The 16,153-nt window shown below is 34.7% G+C and overlaps 1 protein-coding gene across 1 annotated transcript; it reads left to right on the top strand.

Moving 5' to 3' along the window:
* Positions 1 to 3,688: 3,688 nt before the first annotated feature.
* On the top strand, positions 3,689 to 10,581 carry LOC108373465 (cytochrome P450 4d2-like). Its single transcript, XM_017629361.1, has 5 exons — positions 3,689 to 3,707; positions 7,681 to 7,881; positions 8,760 to 9,216; positions 9,303 to 9,865; positions 9,943 to 10,581. Exons 2-5 carry the CDS (start codon positions 7,719 to 7,721, stop codon positions 10,278 to 10,280), a joined length of 1,521 nt encoding a protein of 506 aa, XP_017484850.1. The 5' UTR covers positions 3,689 to 3,707; positions 7,681 to 7,718; the 3' UTR covers positions 10,281 to 10,581.
* The last annotated feature ends 5,572 nt before the right edge of the window (positions 10,582 to 16,153 follow it).

The raw sequence follows: 16,153 nt of genomic DNA, 5'->3' as shown, positions 1-16,153 counted from the left end.
TTTATATGAATTTTACTTCTTTACTACTGAAACATGTATATGTTTAAATTCGTTGGGAATTTTGTGGGATAAATTTTCAAGATGTGGGTAATTAAGGGATTTTTTCCCCATTTCCGTGGGATATTTAACAGAGAATGTCTAGCATCACTGCTGTGTACTCAAAAAACACTTCTGAGAAAAAAGTTTGAAATTATGATGATTTTTATTTTTTTAAGTGTTCTGCAAAATTAAGCTTAGGTTTAAATGGTATATGTTAGGGAATGAACTGCGTTTTAATTGATTGAAAAATCTTAAAAATTAATAAATAAAAATAAGTGTCAAACAATATCATTCTGAATTTGGTACAAAATGATATGTCCAACTTTGACTTTTTAAACAATTTAATTCTTGTAAAAATTACATACCATTGCACTAAATATTTTTTTAATAAAGTTTTTCTTAACTTGTTTATGTGTTTACATAATGCTACGATTTTTGTTTTAAACTATGTATACTTCATTAAATATTGTTATTGTATGTAAGTTAACAAGAAGATGTAACTGATGAAACTACATCAGTAATTATGTACCTCGATGGGGGTACTTAAGCGGGCTCTTTTAAGTACCCAACCCGCCTAAGTACCTCAAAAAGCTGACATTTTTCGTGAGGTACTTAAGCGGGTTTTACTGTTCCAGGTACTCACAAAATTTAATGTGTAAACATATGTATGTATGTGTACGGCATTGCTAACAATTAGGCCACAGTATACAGTAATCCAGATAGCCAAAACACAAAATGTAAAAATGCTTATTTGACATTTTGTTTGAATGTATTGGTTGATATTTTTTCACAGTTGTCGTTTTCGTTAACCCAAACGAAATCCAATTTAAATATTTTCTTATAGTGAAAAATATTTTCAAGTCACATAAAATAAAATAACGAGAAAAACAAAATTCCAAGCAAATCAAGCGTGAAGCGTAAGCGATTATAACCGGATGCAGTTCCTACATAAGTCAAACCGTGTTCCGAACACAACTTTGAGTGAGTAATGGTGGGCTGACTTTTTAAAATGGTCCCATCGATTAGGCGGTAAAACAAATATTACTTAGCTTAAGGTAGAACTCTCTAATTTTCAAATGCGCGAAATTTGTATGTATTTGTTCAGCCGCTTATTCACATTTGAAAGAGGATAATGCATGAATTAATGCAAGTAAAGACGGTTTATGCAGATAAGCAAGCGCGTTTGTTAACCGTATAAAATGTATGTACATATGTATATACACATATGCATACATATATACCAAAATATTCNTAAGCAAGCGCGTTTGTTAACCGTATAAAATGTATGTACATATATACACACATGCATGCATACATATATACCAAAATATTCAGAATGACGAGATGAACTAGTTCAGCCCTCTCTGTTTGTAAACACGCTAACTCGAACAAAATTTAGATATTTTAACGAAAGTCGGTGTCGAAGTTGCCTTTGGTATAAGTTAGGTTAGTGTTAAACTTTGGCGAAATCTGCCAATAACCACGCCCACTTCCCACGTAGTAATAAAAAATCTTTTTGTTTTATTAGTATTTTTTTACGAATTTTGCTGTTCAAATTTACATGTCAAATATATCAACAAACATTTGTGGGTACTTTTGCATCAGCCGCTGCCTATGGGTTAATGACAAATAAATCCTATACATTCACAATATTTCACGTATTAATTTTGAAATAAGCATATTGTCAATGGCTGGTTTACTGTATACTGTGAATTAGGCGATTGAGTTACAAATTAAACATTACCTACTTTCATTTCATTTTATTCATTTTGCTGATATATAATTTGTTTATTCATTTTCCGGTAACACAACCTAATATGAATTCGCCCAGCTAGCATCCTTAGGACCGGGTTATAATGGAAGTAACTGAACGGAGTGAACTGTCACATAATTATCTATTGTATGTTCCTTTGTTTGGCATTTCTTCTTACTCGCTTTCTATCTTCCAAGGCGAATTCATTTATTGTTATCACGAATTCATGTATTCATGTGGTTGCAAGACTATAAAAATATAAAATTACCTAACAAATTATACTTACAATTATCACGTTTATGCGTAGTCCAATTCATGAATTTGAGTTAAAACTCATTGCATAAACACTATTTTGTGTATAATTGAAATCATGATAAAAACATAGTAAGGTAAAACCGTTCTCTCAATTCGTCGGCCATGATCTTTTTTTTTAAGTTTGCCAACATTTTAAAATCATATAAAATTGAGAGTAAAAAAAGGGAATCGTTCAAAGTTGTTGTTGTTTGAGATTGAAAATGAGAATGTGTGTGTGAGTTTGTATATAAAATTTTAAAATTAAATTCCCAGCCAGCAGAGAAACGTACTTTTTGCCGAAAGTGTAGTTTTCGTACATTTTTCGTTTCCGGGAATGTTCAGAAAACGATTTTCATATTTGTTCATTTTTCGTGTCATCATCTTATTTTAATGATTTTAAAATATTTGCTCAAACTGAGCATTTGAAAACATGTATACATATTCGCCAGTAGCTGAGTGTGCAGAGAAGTATGCTACTATTTGTTAGCTTGCAGGAGGTCCCAGGTTCGAATTCCATCAGAAGCAACACATTAAAATTAGTTATTCAATTTGAAATAATTGCTGAATCTTAAATTTGTTTTTTGTTTGGTTTCCTGTAACTATGAAAAAGTTTCTGTGAAGTTCATAATGAAATCGTTTTCAGCGAAAAATCCGTTTTACAACCATTTTCGATAGTTTTCTGCACATACGTTTCGGATGAACACTTAAGTGAGAGAATTGATCTGAAAAACATCCGAAAACGGAACCGGAAAACGGATGAAACATCAGGTTTTTATACGAAATTGTTTCCATTTTCGGATACGTTTCCGGATATTTTGCTGGCTGGGTTGGTTCGTGTTCACGCACTCAAGTTTATACTCAAATTCATGAAATGATTGCATGAATTGGCTTACGCACAAACGTAGTAAATGACAACATGAATTACAACAAACACATAATTTTGACATAATGCAAGCCATAAACGTTGCGACCGTTGGTTTAAATCGATCCGCAATCAAGTTGGACGTTTTGCACCCAAATGTTACAGTTTTGCGTGCAATATCATTGTATAATCTCATTTTTACAATATCATGGTTTCGGCATATACATACATATCGTCGTTTAAAGTACAAAACCGCGTATCGTCATTCTGCGAAACCGCGTAAATGACAGTTGCTACAAAAAATTGGATTTGCTTACACAAGCTGTTGGCTCAATCCTTATCCGTTCGTCCCGAGAAAAATCGGTAATCGCTTTTAGTGGTAACGTGTTCTAGAAGGCATAGCGTAATAATGCCTTCGAATTTTTTCGCTTCTTTTAGGCATTACCGGTAATGCAAAGTAGAATGTCCTACAATATTTTATTTATTTCGCTTCTTTGTTTGATTTCGGGGAATGCAAAGTAGAATGTCCTATAATATTTTTTTAATTCGATTCTTTGCTTCATTTCGGGGAATTCAAAGTAGAATGCTGCATTGCAGTCAGCTGAAAAATAGAATCAATATCCAAAAATTCTTTTTCTACTGTTACTTTCTGTGGAAATCATGTTTTGCTTTGTTCAATTTGCAGCGAAGTTGTAGTCAGTCAATGAAGTGAAGTACAAGAGTGAGGAAGTATAATTTTAAGCTTAATTAAATATGCATGTATGTACATACCGATTTTTAAATAAAAACTAAATACGTAAATACATACATATCTACATATATAAAAAAAATGAAATATTTTTCGTATGACGGCGATGCCTGACCAAACGACTGAACCGATTTCAATTATGTAAAAAGTCGTTTTTTGGACCTTCTGTGTGGAAGGTTTTTCGATTTAAAAAAATTTTTAACTTTTTGTTGTTGTCGAAAAATGAAGAAAGCTGAGACATCACGACTTCACAATTTCATAGAGTTTTCCGTATATTGAATGCCATTAAACGGCTAGACCAATTTCGTTCATATTTGGAGCATATGTCAGCACCTTGAAGGGAAATATTTCGACTAAAAATTTAATCGCTAGGTGGCGCTGGGGTCGGGATATTCATAAAAATTGCATTTACTTGCCGATTTGGCTCATATATAGAACATATGTTAGCCAATTGAAAATAAATATTGGGACTAAAAATGTACACGATAGGTGGCCCTGTGGCCGAGATATCTCCAAAAATTGGTTTACGCTAAGAGGATAGACATTCTACTATATATTTGTGGAAGTATGTATGTATGTATGTGCCAGGTTGCAGCCTTAACGGATGGACATAATTGAACGAAATTTTGACAGAGTATGGCCATGTCACCTGGGCCTATAATAGGGAGAAAAAAATAAATAAATAAACAAGGGGCGTGCAATTCTTTATCAGCTGTAACTTCGGAACCATAAGTCACATGAACTAGAAATTTGGTATGCGGGCATAGCCATGGTAGATGCTTATAATAAGATATATATAAATGAGTTTTTAAAAGGAGGCGTGGCACATCCCATAGGCGTCAAATTTTTTATCAGCTATAACTTCGATACCATAAGTCACATGAACTTGAAGTTGAAATAAGTTTGTAAAAGGAGGCGTGGCACCTCCCGGAGGCGTCGAGTTTTTAATCAGCTATAACTTCGATACCATAAGTCACATTAACTTGAAATATGGTATGCAGACACAGATATGTTAGGTGCTTATAGTAAGGTGTATGTGAATAAGTTTATAAAAGGGGGCGTGGCACATCGCATAGGCGTGGAATTTTTCATCAGCTATAACTTCGATACCATAAGTCACATGAACTTTAAATTTGGTATACAGACATATCTATGGTAGATGCTTATAGTAAGGTTTCCTTACTAATATTATAGATCCGAAAGTGAGTTTGTTTATTTGTTGCGCTTTCACGCTTTAACTACGCAACCGATTCCCATTAAATTTTGTGCAGTGGTGCCATTTAGCCCAACTTAAAATATAGGATAGATTTAATCTCGATTATACGACGGGGCGTGGCATAAAACAGAATTTTTATACCGCATTTCATAAACCTGAAAATATTTTTAATAGAGTACAGGGACTTGGTATAGATACATATATGTATATAAAAACAATTTCATACTCATGGAGGAGGGCTGCCGCCTGTTTGAAAAAATCAAATTCGACTTGAATTAAGGGAATTATTTATTTGAAAATTATATTAAAGAATGGCTGACAAGAGGCTTAAAAATTTGTAGTTTGAAAGGGTTGCCACCTGTTCGAAAAGGCAAATTTAAATTAATTATTCACAAGCTATCTAAATAATTAATATATGGGTGTCAAATGAAAGATGGCTAAGAAACCTTCAGGTTGAACATCAAAAATATTACTGAGGTGTTTTACAAGCGTTGCCACCCGTTTAAAAAATAAATTTTTTGAATTACTCATATCCTTCAAATTTCAAGGTTCTTTTAAAAAATCTTAACGTCAGAGAGAAAAATTAAGAACCCAATTTTACTGTATTTGGCCCTTGGTTTCGCGAATATATTGCTTTTTTGTGTGTAAAATTACCTGTCGCAAGGTATTATATGTATGTATCAGAGCTGCGTAAGTGTGAAATCATTTTCAATTTTTAATCAAGAATTTTTTTTATTCAGTTTCCATTACTTATTCCTCGCTTAAGATTGAGGTTTATAATTTTTAAATTTTCCATTCGCTCAAAGCAGTTATGCATTCACACATCAACATATTCATCGCAAGATTAAAAAAACCAATGCCAAATCAAAAAAGGTTTAATACTGAATGAGTATAGAAAAGGCTGCAATCTTTTTATGTGTTTGCATTCTTTAATTCAGTACCAATCATTCAATATAATTAGTTCAACGACACCCTGGTAAACAACTTTTTGATAAAAAGGCAGATTTTTGACAATTGCTCAATTGTAAAAATTCGAAGCGGCGTTACCCAATTAAAATTTTTTGGTAGAAGGGATTTTAATTTAAATGAATTACTACAATATGGGTATCAATCAAAAGGTTTTTGATAAGGTTTTAGTTCTAAACTACATGTAGGAGGGTTTTTGATAAGGTTTTAGTTCTAAACTACATGTAGGAGGGTTGCCATCTGTTTGAAAAATCAAATTCTTCTTGAATTAAAGGAATTTGATAATTGGAATATGTATCACAATATGGACGTCAGACAAGAGGGATTTAATAGGATTTTAGTAGGAAAATAATTGGAAGAGGGTTGCCACTTGTTTTTAAAAGTCGAGCCATGAGGCCACGAGAGGTTTCTGAGGTCTTTGGAGCGGGTTGCCACCTGATATAAATCTCAATTCAAATACAATTATGTTATAAGTTTAATGAGTTATGTATTACAATCTATGATTTAATCGAAGAGTCTTGGCTTTAATTCTAGGCAACATATGTATAGCAGGGACTCCACATGTTTGAAGATTCAAATTCAACTTGAATTATAGGAATTAACGGTCTAAAAAGTAAATTTGAAAATTTTCAATTATTTCAATGAATTATTATTATATGGGTATCAATCGAAATGATTTTGAAATACTTCATTTCTAAATTACATGTACATAAGTATGAAAGAGTATCACAAGAGAGAGGTTTAAGACAGTTTTAGTATGAAAATATTTTGAAGATATTAAATAAATTTAAATCGCATGATTTTGCATATTTTAAGTATGTTGAGTTTTATTAAAATAAATTACATCTAATGTAGCACGTAGAAATTTCATACACTCAGCGAAGCGGGTGAGAGCGATCTAGTATATGTATAAAAACTGATTTGTAAAAATTTGAATCTTTTAAGACAATCTGTATTTTCGGTTTTCAATTTAATACAAATAAATATGTACTTATCTAGGCATTCTATATTAGTTTCTCTGTAAGGAATTCTTTGTTCGCTTCTCTTGATTCTGTTTATCCATGCGTTCTCCCTTCGTTCGAAGGTAATGCTGCGGGTAAGGGCTTACGATCAATGGCAATGCCTTCTTGAAACGAAAGGGTAAGCGATTCCCATCGCCTAGCTCGTTTCCACTTTCGTTTCTGTGCTAATCGCGTTTTTTGCTGGGAAGCGCAGCAGCTTCGCACACGTGTATATGTTACTTATTCTTTGGAACTTCACAATCACACTGTGAAAGAGCGAATCAACACGATTTTAGAGGCAGTCGAGAATGAGCTTATAAAAAGTTTGAAAACTGGTGAAATTTTTAGTTTACAAAAATTAGCATCCCCAGCCCTCAGTGAGTAATCTACCGACCTTTGAGTCTCGAAAGAATAGTTTGGTGTAGTGGTAAGCAGTTGCGCTTCCACTCCCCACGACCTGGTTTCAATCCCCATGGTCAAAGCCTCATCGCAAAAAAAAATAAATAAAAAAAATAAATAATTTTTTTTTCTTAACAGCGGTCGCCCTCGACAGGCAATGGTCGGCGTAAAACTGCAGGTCCCTCCCCTATGTGTGACGTGGCCAAACACTAACATATGTGTAGCGCCAATCCATTATTATTATTTTATATGAATGTTACTTCTTTACTACTGAATTATGTATATGTTTTGAATTCGTTGGGAATTTTTGTGGGATAAATTTTTAAGATGTGGGTAACTAAGGAATTTTTGCCCGATTTTCGTGGGAGTTTTAATTAAATATTATTAAAATTTACTTTACAGCTGCAAAAGGTGCGGATAAAATTTTACAGTTCTCTAAAATGCTTTTCGAGTTGATTTTATTCACAATAACAGTCCTTTTTATTTGGGACTACGTCCACAAAAAGCGTCGTAATGATTTCATGAGCAAATATAGAATATCTGGACCTCCAACTACGCCCATACTTGGCAACGCCCTGTATATAAGAGATTGGAATGTGGATAGTGAGTATGAGAGCCGATGTACACATATGTATATTAGAGTCATCCAAAATAACTAGCCTAACGAATTTATGGCCTTAAAAGACCTATTTACTGAGAACAAAATTCACCCATTTGGAAAAATTTGTATTCCAATTTTTTCCAAGGTGTCGGTGGGCATTTAAAATTTTTCATGTCAATAACATTAAAAATGTTATAACTATTTGTCTCTTAGCATATTCTTATAGGGTATTGAATTCTCCAAAGAAGTTATTAAAGTTGATTAAATACACTCAAAAATGTATATACTTAGGGCTATGAAATTTGCAAAAAAAAAGCAGAATTATGCAGTTTTAAGGCTTTATGATTGGAATTATTCATGCGAAATGAAAAGCTTACACTAAAATCATACAGAAAATGTTGATCTTTTGTCAAAGTTCCATTGAAATTTTGTATCAACGATATATCTCGTTCAGTAATATCATTAACATATTTAATACTCTTAATCATCTCTAAGACAACCAAGACAGAATTAATGCCCTACAAGAATATGTCTAGAAAATTTTTGTCTCAAACGGTTCAATAGTTCTAACATTTTTAATGAAATTTAAGAAAATTTTATTGAGTTTGGTGCCATTTTTAAAGAAAAACTATTGTGGAAAAGCATCAACAATTTTAAAAATCTTGAATGAAAACAAATTTTTTACATGTCAGTTATTTAGATGAATAATTTCAAATGCCTTTGAAAATTGGAATAAAAATTTTTCCAAACGGGAGAATTTTCTTCTCAGTAAATATGTTCTTTTAAGGCCAAAAACTGGTTAAGTTAGTTATTTTGGATCAACCTAATGTAAATACATTATATAAATTCTAATATAAATCCCAACTAATTCTTTCCGTAGACCGCATCGCTAAAATGTTTGAAAATTGTGCAAAATATGGCAAAATACATAGATTTTGGGTGCTTCATCAACTAACGATTTTTATAGCGGATCCCAAATACACGGAGATCATACTTAGTAGCCAACAACAGATCACAAAAAGTAGATTCTATGACTTTCTGTTAAGTTGGCTGGGCCAGGGACTGCTGTTGAGCACAGGAAAAAAATGGCATTGGCGCAGGAAGGTAATAACGCCCACCTTTCACTTCAAAATACTTGAACAGTTTGTCGAGATATTCGACCAACAGAGTAGTGCAATGGTGAAGAAGCTAAACGCGCATGCTGATGGGAAAACAGCGATTAATATATTTCCAATCGTTTGCTTGACTGCATTAGACATTATCGCTGAGACGGCGATGGGTGTTAAGGTGCACGCGCAGGAAAATCCAGATATTGAATATGTGCGCGCATTAGCATCGTAAGTTTTCAGTTGGCTCTACTTTTTATTAACTTAATTATTAACTATTTTCTCCTTACAATGCTCCATTTCGGTGGTCCTCAAAGTGCCGCAGCAACAATGTCACAGCGCTTCCTAAAACCGTTTTGGCGCTTTGATTGGGTCTTCCGCTTGGTTGCCAACAGCGTTTATAAGCAAATGCTGGAAGATATACGCGTCATGCATCAATTTACGAATAAAGTAATCTTCGAGCGCCGCGCCGCATTGGAAAAGCAAAAGCTGGATAACACCAACGCTAACGAAGATGTGGATGATGTCGGTAGTAAAAGGCGTATGACACTGTTGGACGTGCTGCTACAGGCCTCACAGGATGGTAAGCCATTGAGTGACAGGGATATACGCGAGGAGGTCGACACATTTATGTTTGAGGGTCATGACACCACCACAAGTGGCATATCATTTTGCTTGTACTTGATTTCTCGGCATCCGCCAGTGCAACAAAAGTTGGTGGAGGAGATAAATCAGGTTCTTGGTCCAGACAAAACGCGGGCAATTAAACTACACGAGCTCCAGGAGTTAAAATATTTGGAATGCACAATTAAAGAGTCGTTACGTTTATTCCCATCGGTGGTGACGATCGGACGCGAGATCACCGCGGACATGCAATTAGGTGAGTAACTAGGAACGCATAGGTTGCTTGCTCTTGTATTTTATGCTCATAATTTTTTGACTTTTTCTATCAAATAGGCGACATAGTACTGCCCGCCAATACAAATATTTCCATCCCACTCTTTATTATTTTGCGCGATCCCGACTACTTTCCGGAACCGGATGTATTCAAACCTGAACGTTTTGCCAGCGACAGTGACAACAAAATCAATCCTTTTGCTTACACACCTTTCAGCGCGGGACCGAGAAACTGTATTGGCCAAAAATTCGCAATTAATGAGATGAAAAGTATGATAAGCAAGATTTTAAGAAATTTTGAAATACTGCCCGCTGAACCCGACGTGAAGCCCATTATAAGTTTGGTTTTGCGTTCGTCGACTGGTGTTAACGTTTGCTTAAGGCCAAGAACTGATTAATAGAAACAAGTTTTCAAAGTTTTTGTCAATTGACAAAAAGATATAACCAGTTAATTTATAACCTCTACGAAAAGGTTTAAAACTTTTTTTTAAACATTTGTTGTAAATACGTAATCATTAATTGTTAATTTTTGCCATTATACGAAAGATTTTTGAGCTGAAAGTTCTCTGCGCTCGATTGGGTTTAAATACAAACATGGATGTTACGAAAAAGCGACAAAAATTAGAAGGAATGAGACGGTTTGTGGTTAGGGTTGCCAGCCGTACTATAATATATATTAATGTACTATTTTTTTGGCATGCGTACTATATACTGTAGAAAAAAAATATAGTACGCAAAAATACTATATTTCTTCAATTATAAATATAAATATATTTCAGTAACTTGTAAGAAAATATGTGTATTAAAATGGTTGATCTTTATACTGAAATAACAATATTAAAAAAATATTCTACAAAATAAAAGGTCTTGGTGAGTTTATGAACCGAAACAGATCAAAAATGGGGCCTTTTTAAAAATACTGATAATGAATGACCAAATTTACTTAAAATTATTTCATTTCTACTCTCTATTCTTGCTACTTCGGCATTCACTGGAAGAGTTTTTTCTGTTATGGATGTGAAATGGCGAAATGAGAGAAACAAAGCGATTAGCTCACTAACACAATACTAATTTTTGATTTATATTAATTTAAATATTGATTCTGATAAAGCATATAACACTTTCGTGGTTAACAAGGAGTTGTGAAAAACTGCCAAAAGTGCAAAAAAATATATTGAGCAAAAAGATTTTCACTTACTTATTTTAATTTTTTTTTTAAGTACTATAAATATCTTACAAAATGTTGGCAACCCTAGTTGCGGGGGTTGGGCACGATTGAGGTTGAGATTGTGATTAAGAACGAGGCACATATTGATTGATATTTCGATTTTGATTATGAAATTGTTCCTTATTATTCAGGAAAATACGTATGTACCAGGGTTGTTGCGAATATTCGCATTCGTAACCGCGGAGTTTACGCATTAATTTTAACATTCGCATTCGCAATAATCAATGCGGAGCTTTTGCGAATGCGAATTTTGTGCAAGTGCACCGATGAAACGTATATATGGCAAACAAAATGCCAATATTTAGGCCTGTGGTCGTGGANTAATCAATGCGGAGCTTTTGCGAATGCGAATGTTGTGCAAGTGCACCGATGAAACGTATATATGGCAAACAAAATGCCAATACTTAGGCCTGTGGTCGTGGGAGTATTTGTGTAACAAAATTGGTCAAATGTCATATTTATCAGCTTTGATAAAAATGTCTTTAAACATATTATGGGTATTCATGGAAACGCGTAAATGCCTCGTAACTGCGTAAACATCGTAAATAAAGCCATTTTCCATATTTTTAGGAAACCNATTATGGGTATTCATGGAAACGCGTAAATGCCTCGTAACTGCGTAAACATATTTCCATATTTTTAGGAAACCTTTTAAAAACAGTAATTTTGTTTACTTGTCGGGCAATATTTTTTCATAGGGATATACATTGGATCCTTGGCTAAAAACTTCTGTGGTAAAACTGTCCCTTCTTTGCTATTTAAAGTCAAAAAGTAAGCTCCTTCAACATGGATTTCCAGCAGAGATGATCAACTCTGGCTATAAAGAGAATCGATGCTCAAATAATTAAAAAGCTATAGGTCTGACCTTTAATTACGTAACTATCTGAGATTCAAATGCTTATAAAAACGGGGTGCTTTTTAAAAAAATAAAAATATTCTGATCCGATTCGGCTGGCAGTCACGACTTTAAAAACAGAATTTTGTTCAAACATAATAATCTATTTTCCATATCCACCTATTTACATAAATACAAATAAAATACAATAAATAAATAAATAATTCAAAACGCCTGANGATCCGATTCGGCTGGCAGCCACGACTTTAAAAACAGAATTTTGTTCAAACATAATAATCTATTTTCCATATCCACCTATTTACATAAATACAAATAAAGTACAATAAATAAATAAATAATTCAAAACGCTGATAAAGTTACAGATTCCCCAAATTCTGAAATAGCCAAAGGAATAAGAATGAAGAATTCTTTTTAAAAAGCTTTAGAAAAACCTGACATATGTATCTGGTTTAGCTGGTAAGCGCTGTTTAAACAACGATCTCGCCATTATTCTCATCCGCGGATGTCTAAAATTCCACGTTCGCAACATCCCTAGTATGTACCTAATATGCCTCCTTATTCTAGAACCCGAATTTTCCGAAGATAGCTCAATGGAGGACGATGAAGGNGATCTCGCCATTATTCGCATCCGCGGATGTCTAAAATTCCACATTCGCAACATCCCTAGTATGTACCTAATATGCCTCCTTATTCTAGAACCCGAATTTTCCGAAGATAGCTCAATGGAGGAGGATGAAGAAAAACAAAGTGGAAAGGAATTAAAGAAACACTCATTAAGTGCTTATTTATAGAAAAATTGTTGATTTTACATATTTTGAAGGAAACGAGGGATTCTATTGCATTTGCAATTGTAGCAGCGGAGTAAGAGCGCGCTATGGGAATGATTTCACAAAGATATGCGGTGCTGTCGGGCATAGTAACCATGGGCGCATCTATGTCAGCTTATGGTTGAATTGTTGAACCACAAGTCAAAACTCCTCCTATGCCTGAAGAACTGGTTCTCAAACCAGTTAATGCAATAACAGCTTCTTCCAAGCCATTGAAAACATGCATGCAGGACCACCACCTTTTGCACTTGCTTCTGCCTTCGGCCGCGCTANTCAAAACTCCTCCTATGCCTGAAGAACTGGTTCTCAAACCAGTTAATGCAATAACAGCTTCTTCCAAGCCATTGAAAACATGCATGCAGGACCACCACCTGTTGCACTTGCTTCTACCTTCGGCCGCGCTTATGGATTATAACCCTTACTAAGTAGAATTCTCCTTTCTGTGTTGCCGGAGAAGAGGGGCTTCCGCATGTCAAAGGTATACAACACTTCTTGTGCATATCACTCCGGCTACGCCATCCACAGTATTTTTGCGCAGAACCCACGTCGAAATTTGCAAAAAAGTGCATAACAACCGAAAATCATTGTATTAATTAATATTAAACCCGCTGATTGTCAAAGGGGCCAAAAAGATGGGAGTTGGCCATCTTTTCGCTTAGCGCTGCAGCTTCAAGGATCTATGTGGCATGCAGCTTTTTCATACAATTCATCTTATCTGTCAAAGCGAATCTGCCACGTAAAGCGAAGCAAAAGTTTTATGTGGCATCAGCTTAAAGGTGCATTATTTAGCCTAGTTTAGGAATTTTTAAAGAAAAGAAAAACTCCCATGATTCGCAGACTTTCGCATATATGTATATATGCTTTAAAACCACATCTTTTTTTGTCGCGTACGTTATCATCTTGTTTTGAACGGATATTTTCCACACCAAAGTTTCGAGGCTGCTTATTTTTTTCTCAAACATAGTACCCTTTGGTTGCAACACAACCGTAATCTTGTTTTTCAGTAACTTCTATTTTTGAGAGATTTATGTTACTTCATAAGCGTACTAATGTCGCGTACGGGTGCATGGAAACACCCATATGTGACAACGGGTCTTACTACCGTATTGAAAGACCGATAGGTTAGTTTTGGTGATATTCCCCAATTCTTACCATGAGGTCTCTGTCAGGTGGACCTTCTGTGAGTTTACTGACAAGCATAAGTGAGCGCAATATTAAAAGCAGCAACTCTTATCCATCTAAGTATGTATATCGCAAAGCTCGAGAACGGCTGAACCGATTTTGTTGAAATTTCGGACACCTGCTTTAGACGTTCAAAGGATGGTTACCGGCTAACAAAAATTTCGATATATAAAAGGGGCGTGGAACCTCCCAAACGAACCGAATTTTCATACTCCATATCTCTGGAAATGTTCATGTTCGAGTTCTGGAACTTGGTATGGAGATATATGAAATCCATCGCATACTCTTGGAGAAAAATTGGAATTATCGGAAAAGGGGGCGTGACACCTCCCATACAAACCGAAGATTAACACTACATATCTCCGAAAGTGTTCATGGTAGAGTGATGGAACTTGGTATTGGTATGAAATCGATCGTATAATCTTAGAGAAAAATTAGACTTAATGGAAAAGGGGGCGAGGCACCTCCCTTTCAAACCGAATTTTTCATACTGCATACCTCTGGAAGTATTTATTGTAGAGTACTGGAACTTGGTACGGATATATATGAAATCAATCTCATACTCTTAGATAAAAATTTGAGGTATTTGAAAAGGGCGCGTGGCACTTCCCATACAAACCGAATTTTTCATACTGCATACACTGGAAATGTTAATGGTAGAGTATTGGAACTAGGTGTGGAGATATATAAAATCAATCGCATATTCTTTCAGAAAAATTGGAGCTATTGGAAAAGAGAAAGTTGTACCTCCCCTACAACCCGAATATTCATACTGCATATTGCTGGAAGCGTTCATGATAAAATTTTTGAACTTCGTACGGAACTATATGAAATCAATCTCATACTCTTAGATAAAAATTTGAGGTATTTGAAAAGGGCGCGTGGCACTTCCCATACAAACCGAATTTTTCATACTGCATACACTGGAAATGTTAATGGTAGAGTATTGGAACTAGGTGTGGAGATATATAAAATCAATCGCATATTCTTTCAGAAAAATTGGAGCTGTATATCTCTGGAAATGTTCATGGTAGAGTACTGGAACTTGGTATGGAGATATATAAAATCAATCGCATATTCTTTCAGAAAAATTGGAGCTGTATATCTCTGGAAATGTTCATGGTAGAGTACTGGAACTTGGTATGGAGATATATAAAGTCAATCGCATATTCACGAAGAAAAACTCGGCCTATTTGAAAAGGGGCGTGGTATCTCCCATACAAACCGAATTTTTCATAATAAAAAAATTAAATTTCATACTGCATATCTCTGGAAGTGTTCATGGTACGTGGAAAAGTACAAACGTACTGACTTTGCCTTATCTTTCAATGTGTATATAATTCTTCTGTAGGTATGTTTGTGAGTGAAATCCTAAATGGCTGGAGGGATTTCAAAAAAGTTTTGTGTGTGTGTTTGAGTGAAACGGTAAAGGCAGTCCAATTGCAAAAAAGAGCTGCCAGGTGGTGCTGAGGTCGAGTTATTACTAAAAATCGACAAGTAATGAAAGGTTCCGTAAATGTCAGACTAAATCGACCTGTTGCACCATTGAGTATATCGAACCCTCGTGTGTTACGTTTGGCTCAATGGATGTGATTTGCCAATATTATTATGCGATAAATCTTCATTCAAAAACTCAAATCACCATCTGTCGAAATACTTTAAAAGCCAGTTTCATGAAAGCAATTTCATGCATTTTTTTATACCCGAGCGCACTTGTGCACAAGGGTATATTAATTTTGTTCACATAACGGTTGTTTGTAACAGCCAAAACGAATCGAGATAGATATAGACAAATGTATACATAAATGATCAGGATGAAAAAAGAAATCGATTAAGCCATGTCTGTCTGTCCGTCCGTCTGTCCGTCTGTCCGTGTACACGATAACTCGAGCAAAAATTGAGATATCTCAACGAAATTTGGTATGTAGGTTTCCCTTAATCCAAGGTAGGTTGGTATTGAAAATGGGCGAAATCGGACTTTAACCACGCCCACTTCCCATATAACGGTAATTTCCAGAAATATGAAAACTGCGATATTTTGGTACCTACTGAAGATTATTCACTCAAAATTGATATTTACAATAATTTTTAGACGAAAAATAAGAATATTATAAATTTTTGGAAAATGGGCGTAGCCACGCCCACTTATGGTTACATGTGTATATCTTGGTAACCGCT

Source organism: Rhagoletis zephyria, unplaced genomic scaffold, assembly GCF_001687245.7.
Source record: "Rhagoletis zephyria isolate East Lansing unplaced genomic scaffold, Rhagoletis_zephyria_1.1 Rzeph_scaffold_06722, whole genome shotgun sequence".
Lineage (NCBI taxonomy): Eukaryota > Metazoa > Arthropoda > Insecta > Diptera > Tephritidae > Rhagoletis > Rhagoletis zephyria.
This window is presented reverse-complemented; position numbering and strand designations above follow the sequence as displayed.

What these genes read in the sequence shown, in the direction of transcription:
- LOC108373465 (XM_017629361.1), top strand. Translation starts at nt 7,719, where the DNA reads ATGCTTTTCGAGTTGATTTTATTCACAATAACAGTCCTTTTTATTTGG. An exon ending in AAGAGATTGGAATGTGGATA is followed by an intron (nt 7,882 to 8,759) that starts GTGAGTATGAGA and finishes TTCTTTCCGTAG; the next exon opens with ACCGCATCGCTAAAATGTTT. An exon ending in TATGTGCGCGCATTAGCATC is followed by an intron (nt 9,217 to 9,302) that starts GTAAGTTTTCAG and finishes TGGTCCTCAAAG; the next exon opens with TGCCGCAGCAACAATGTCAC.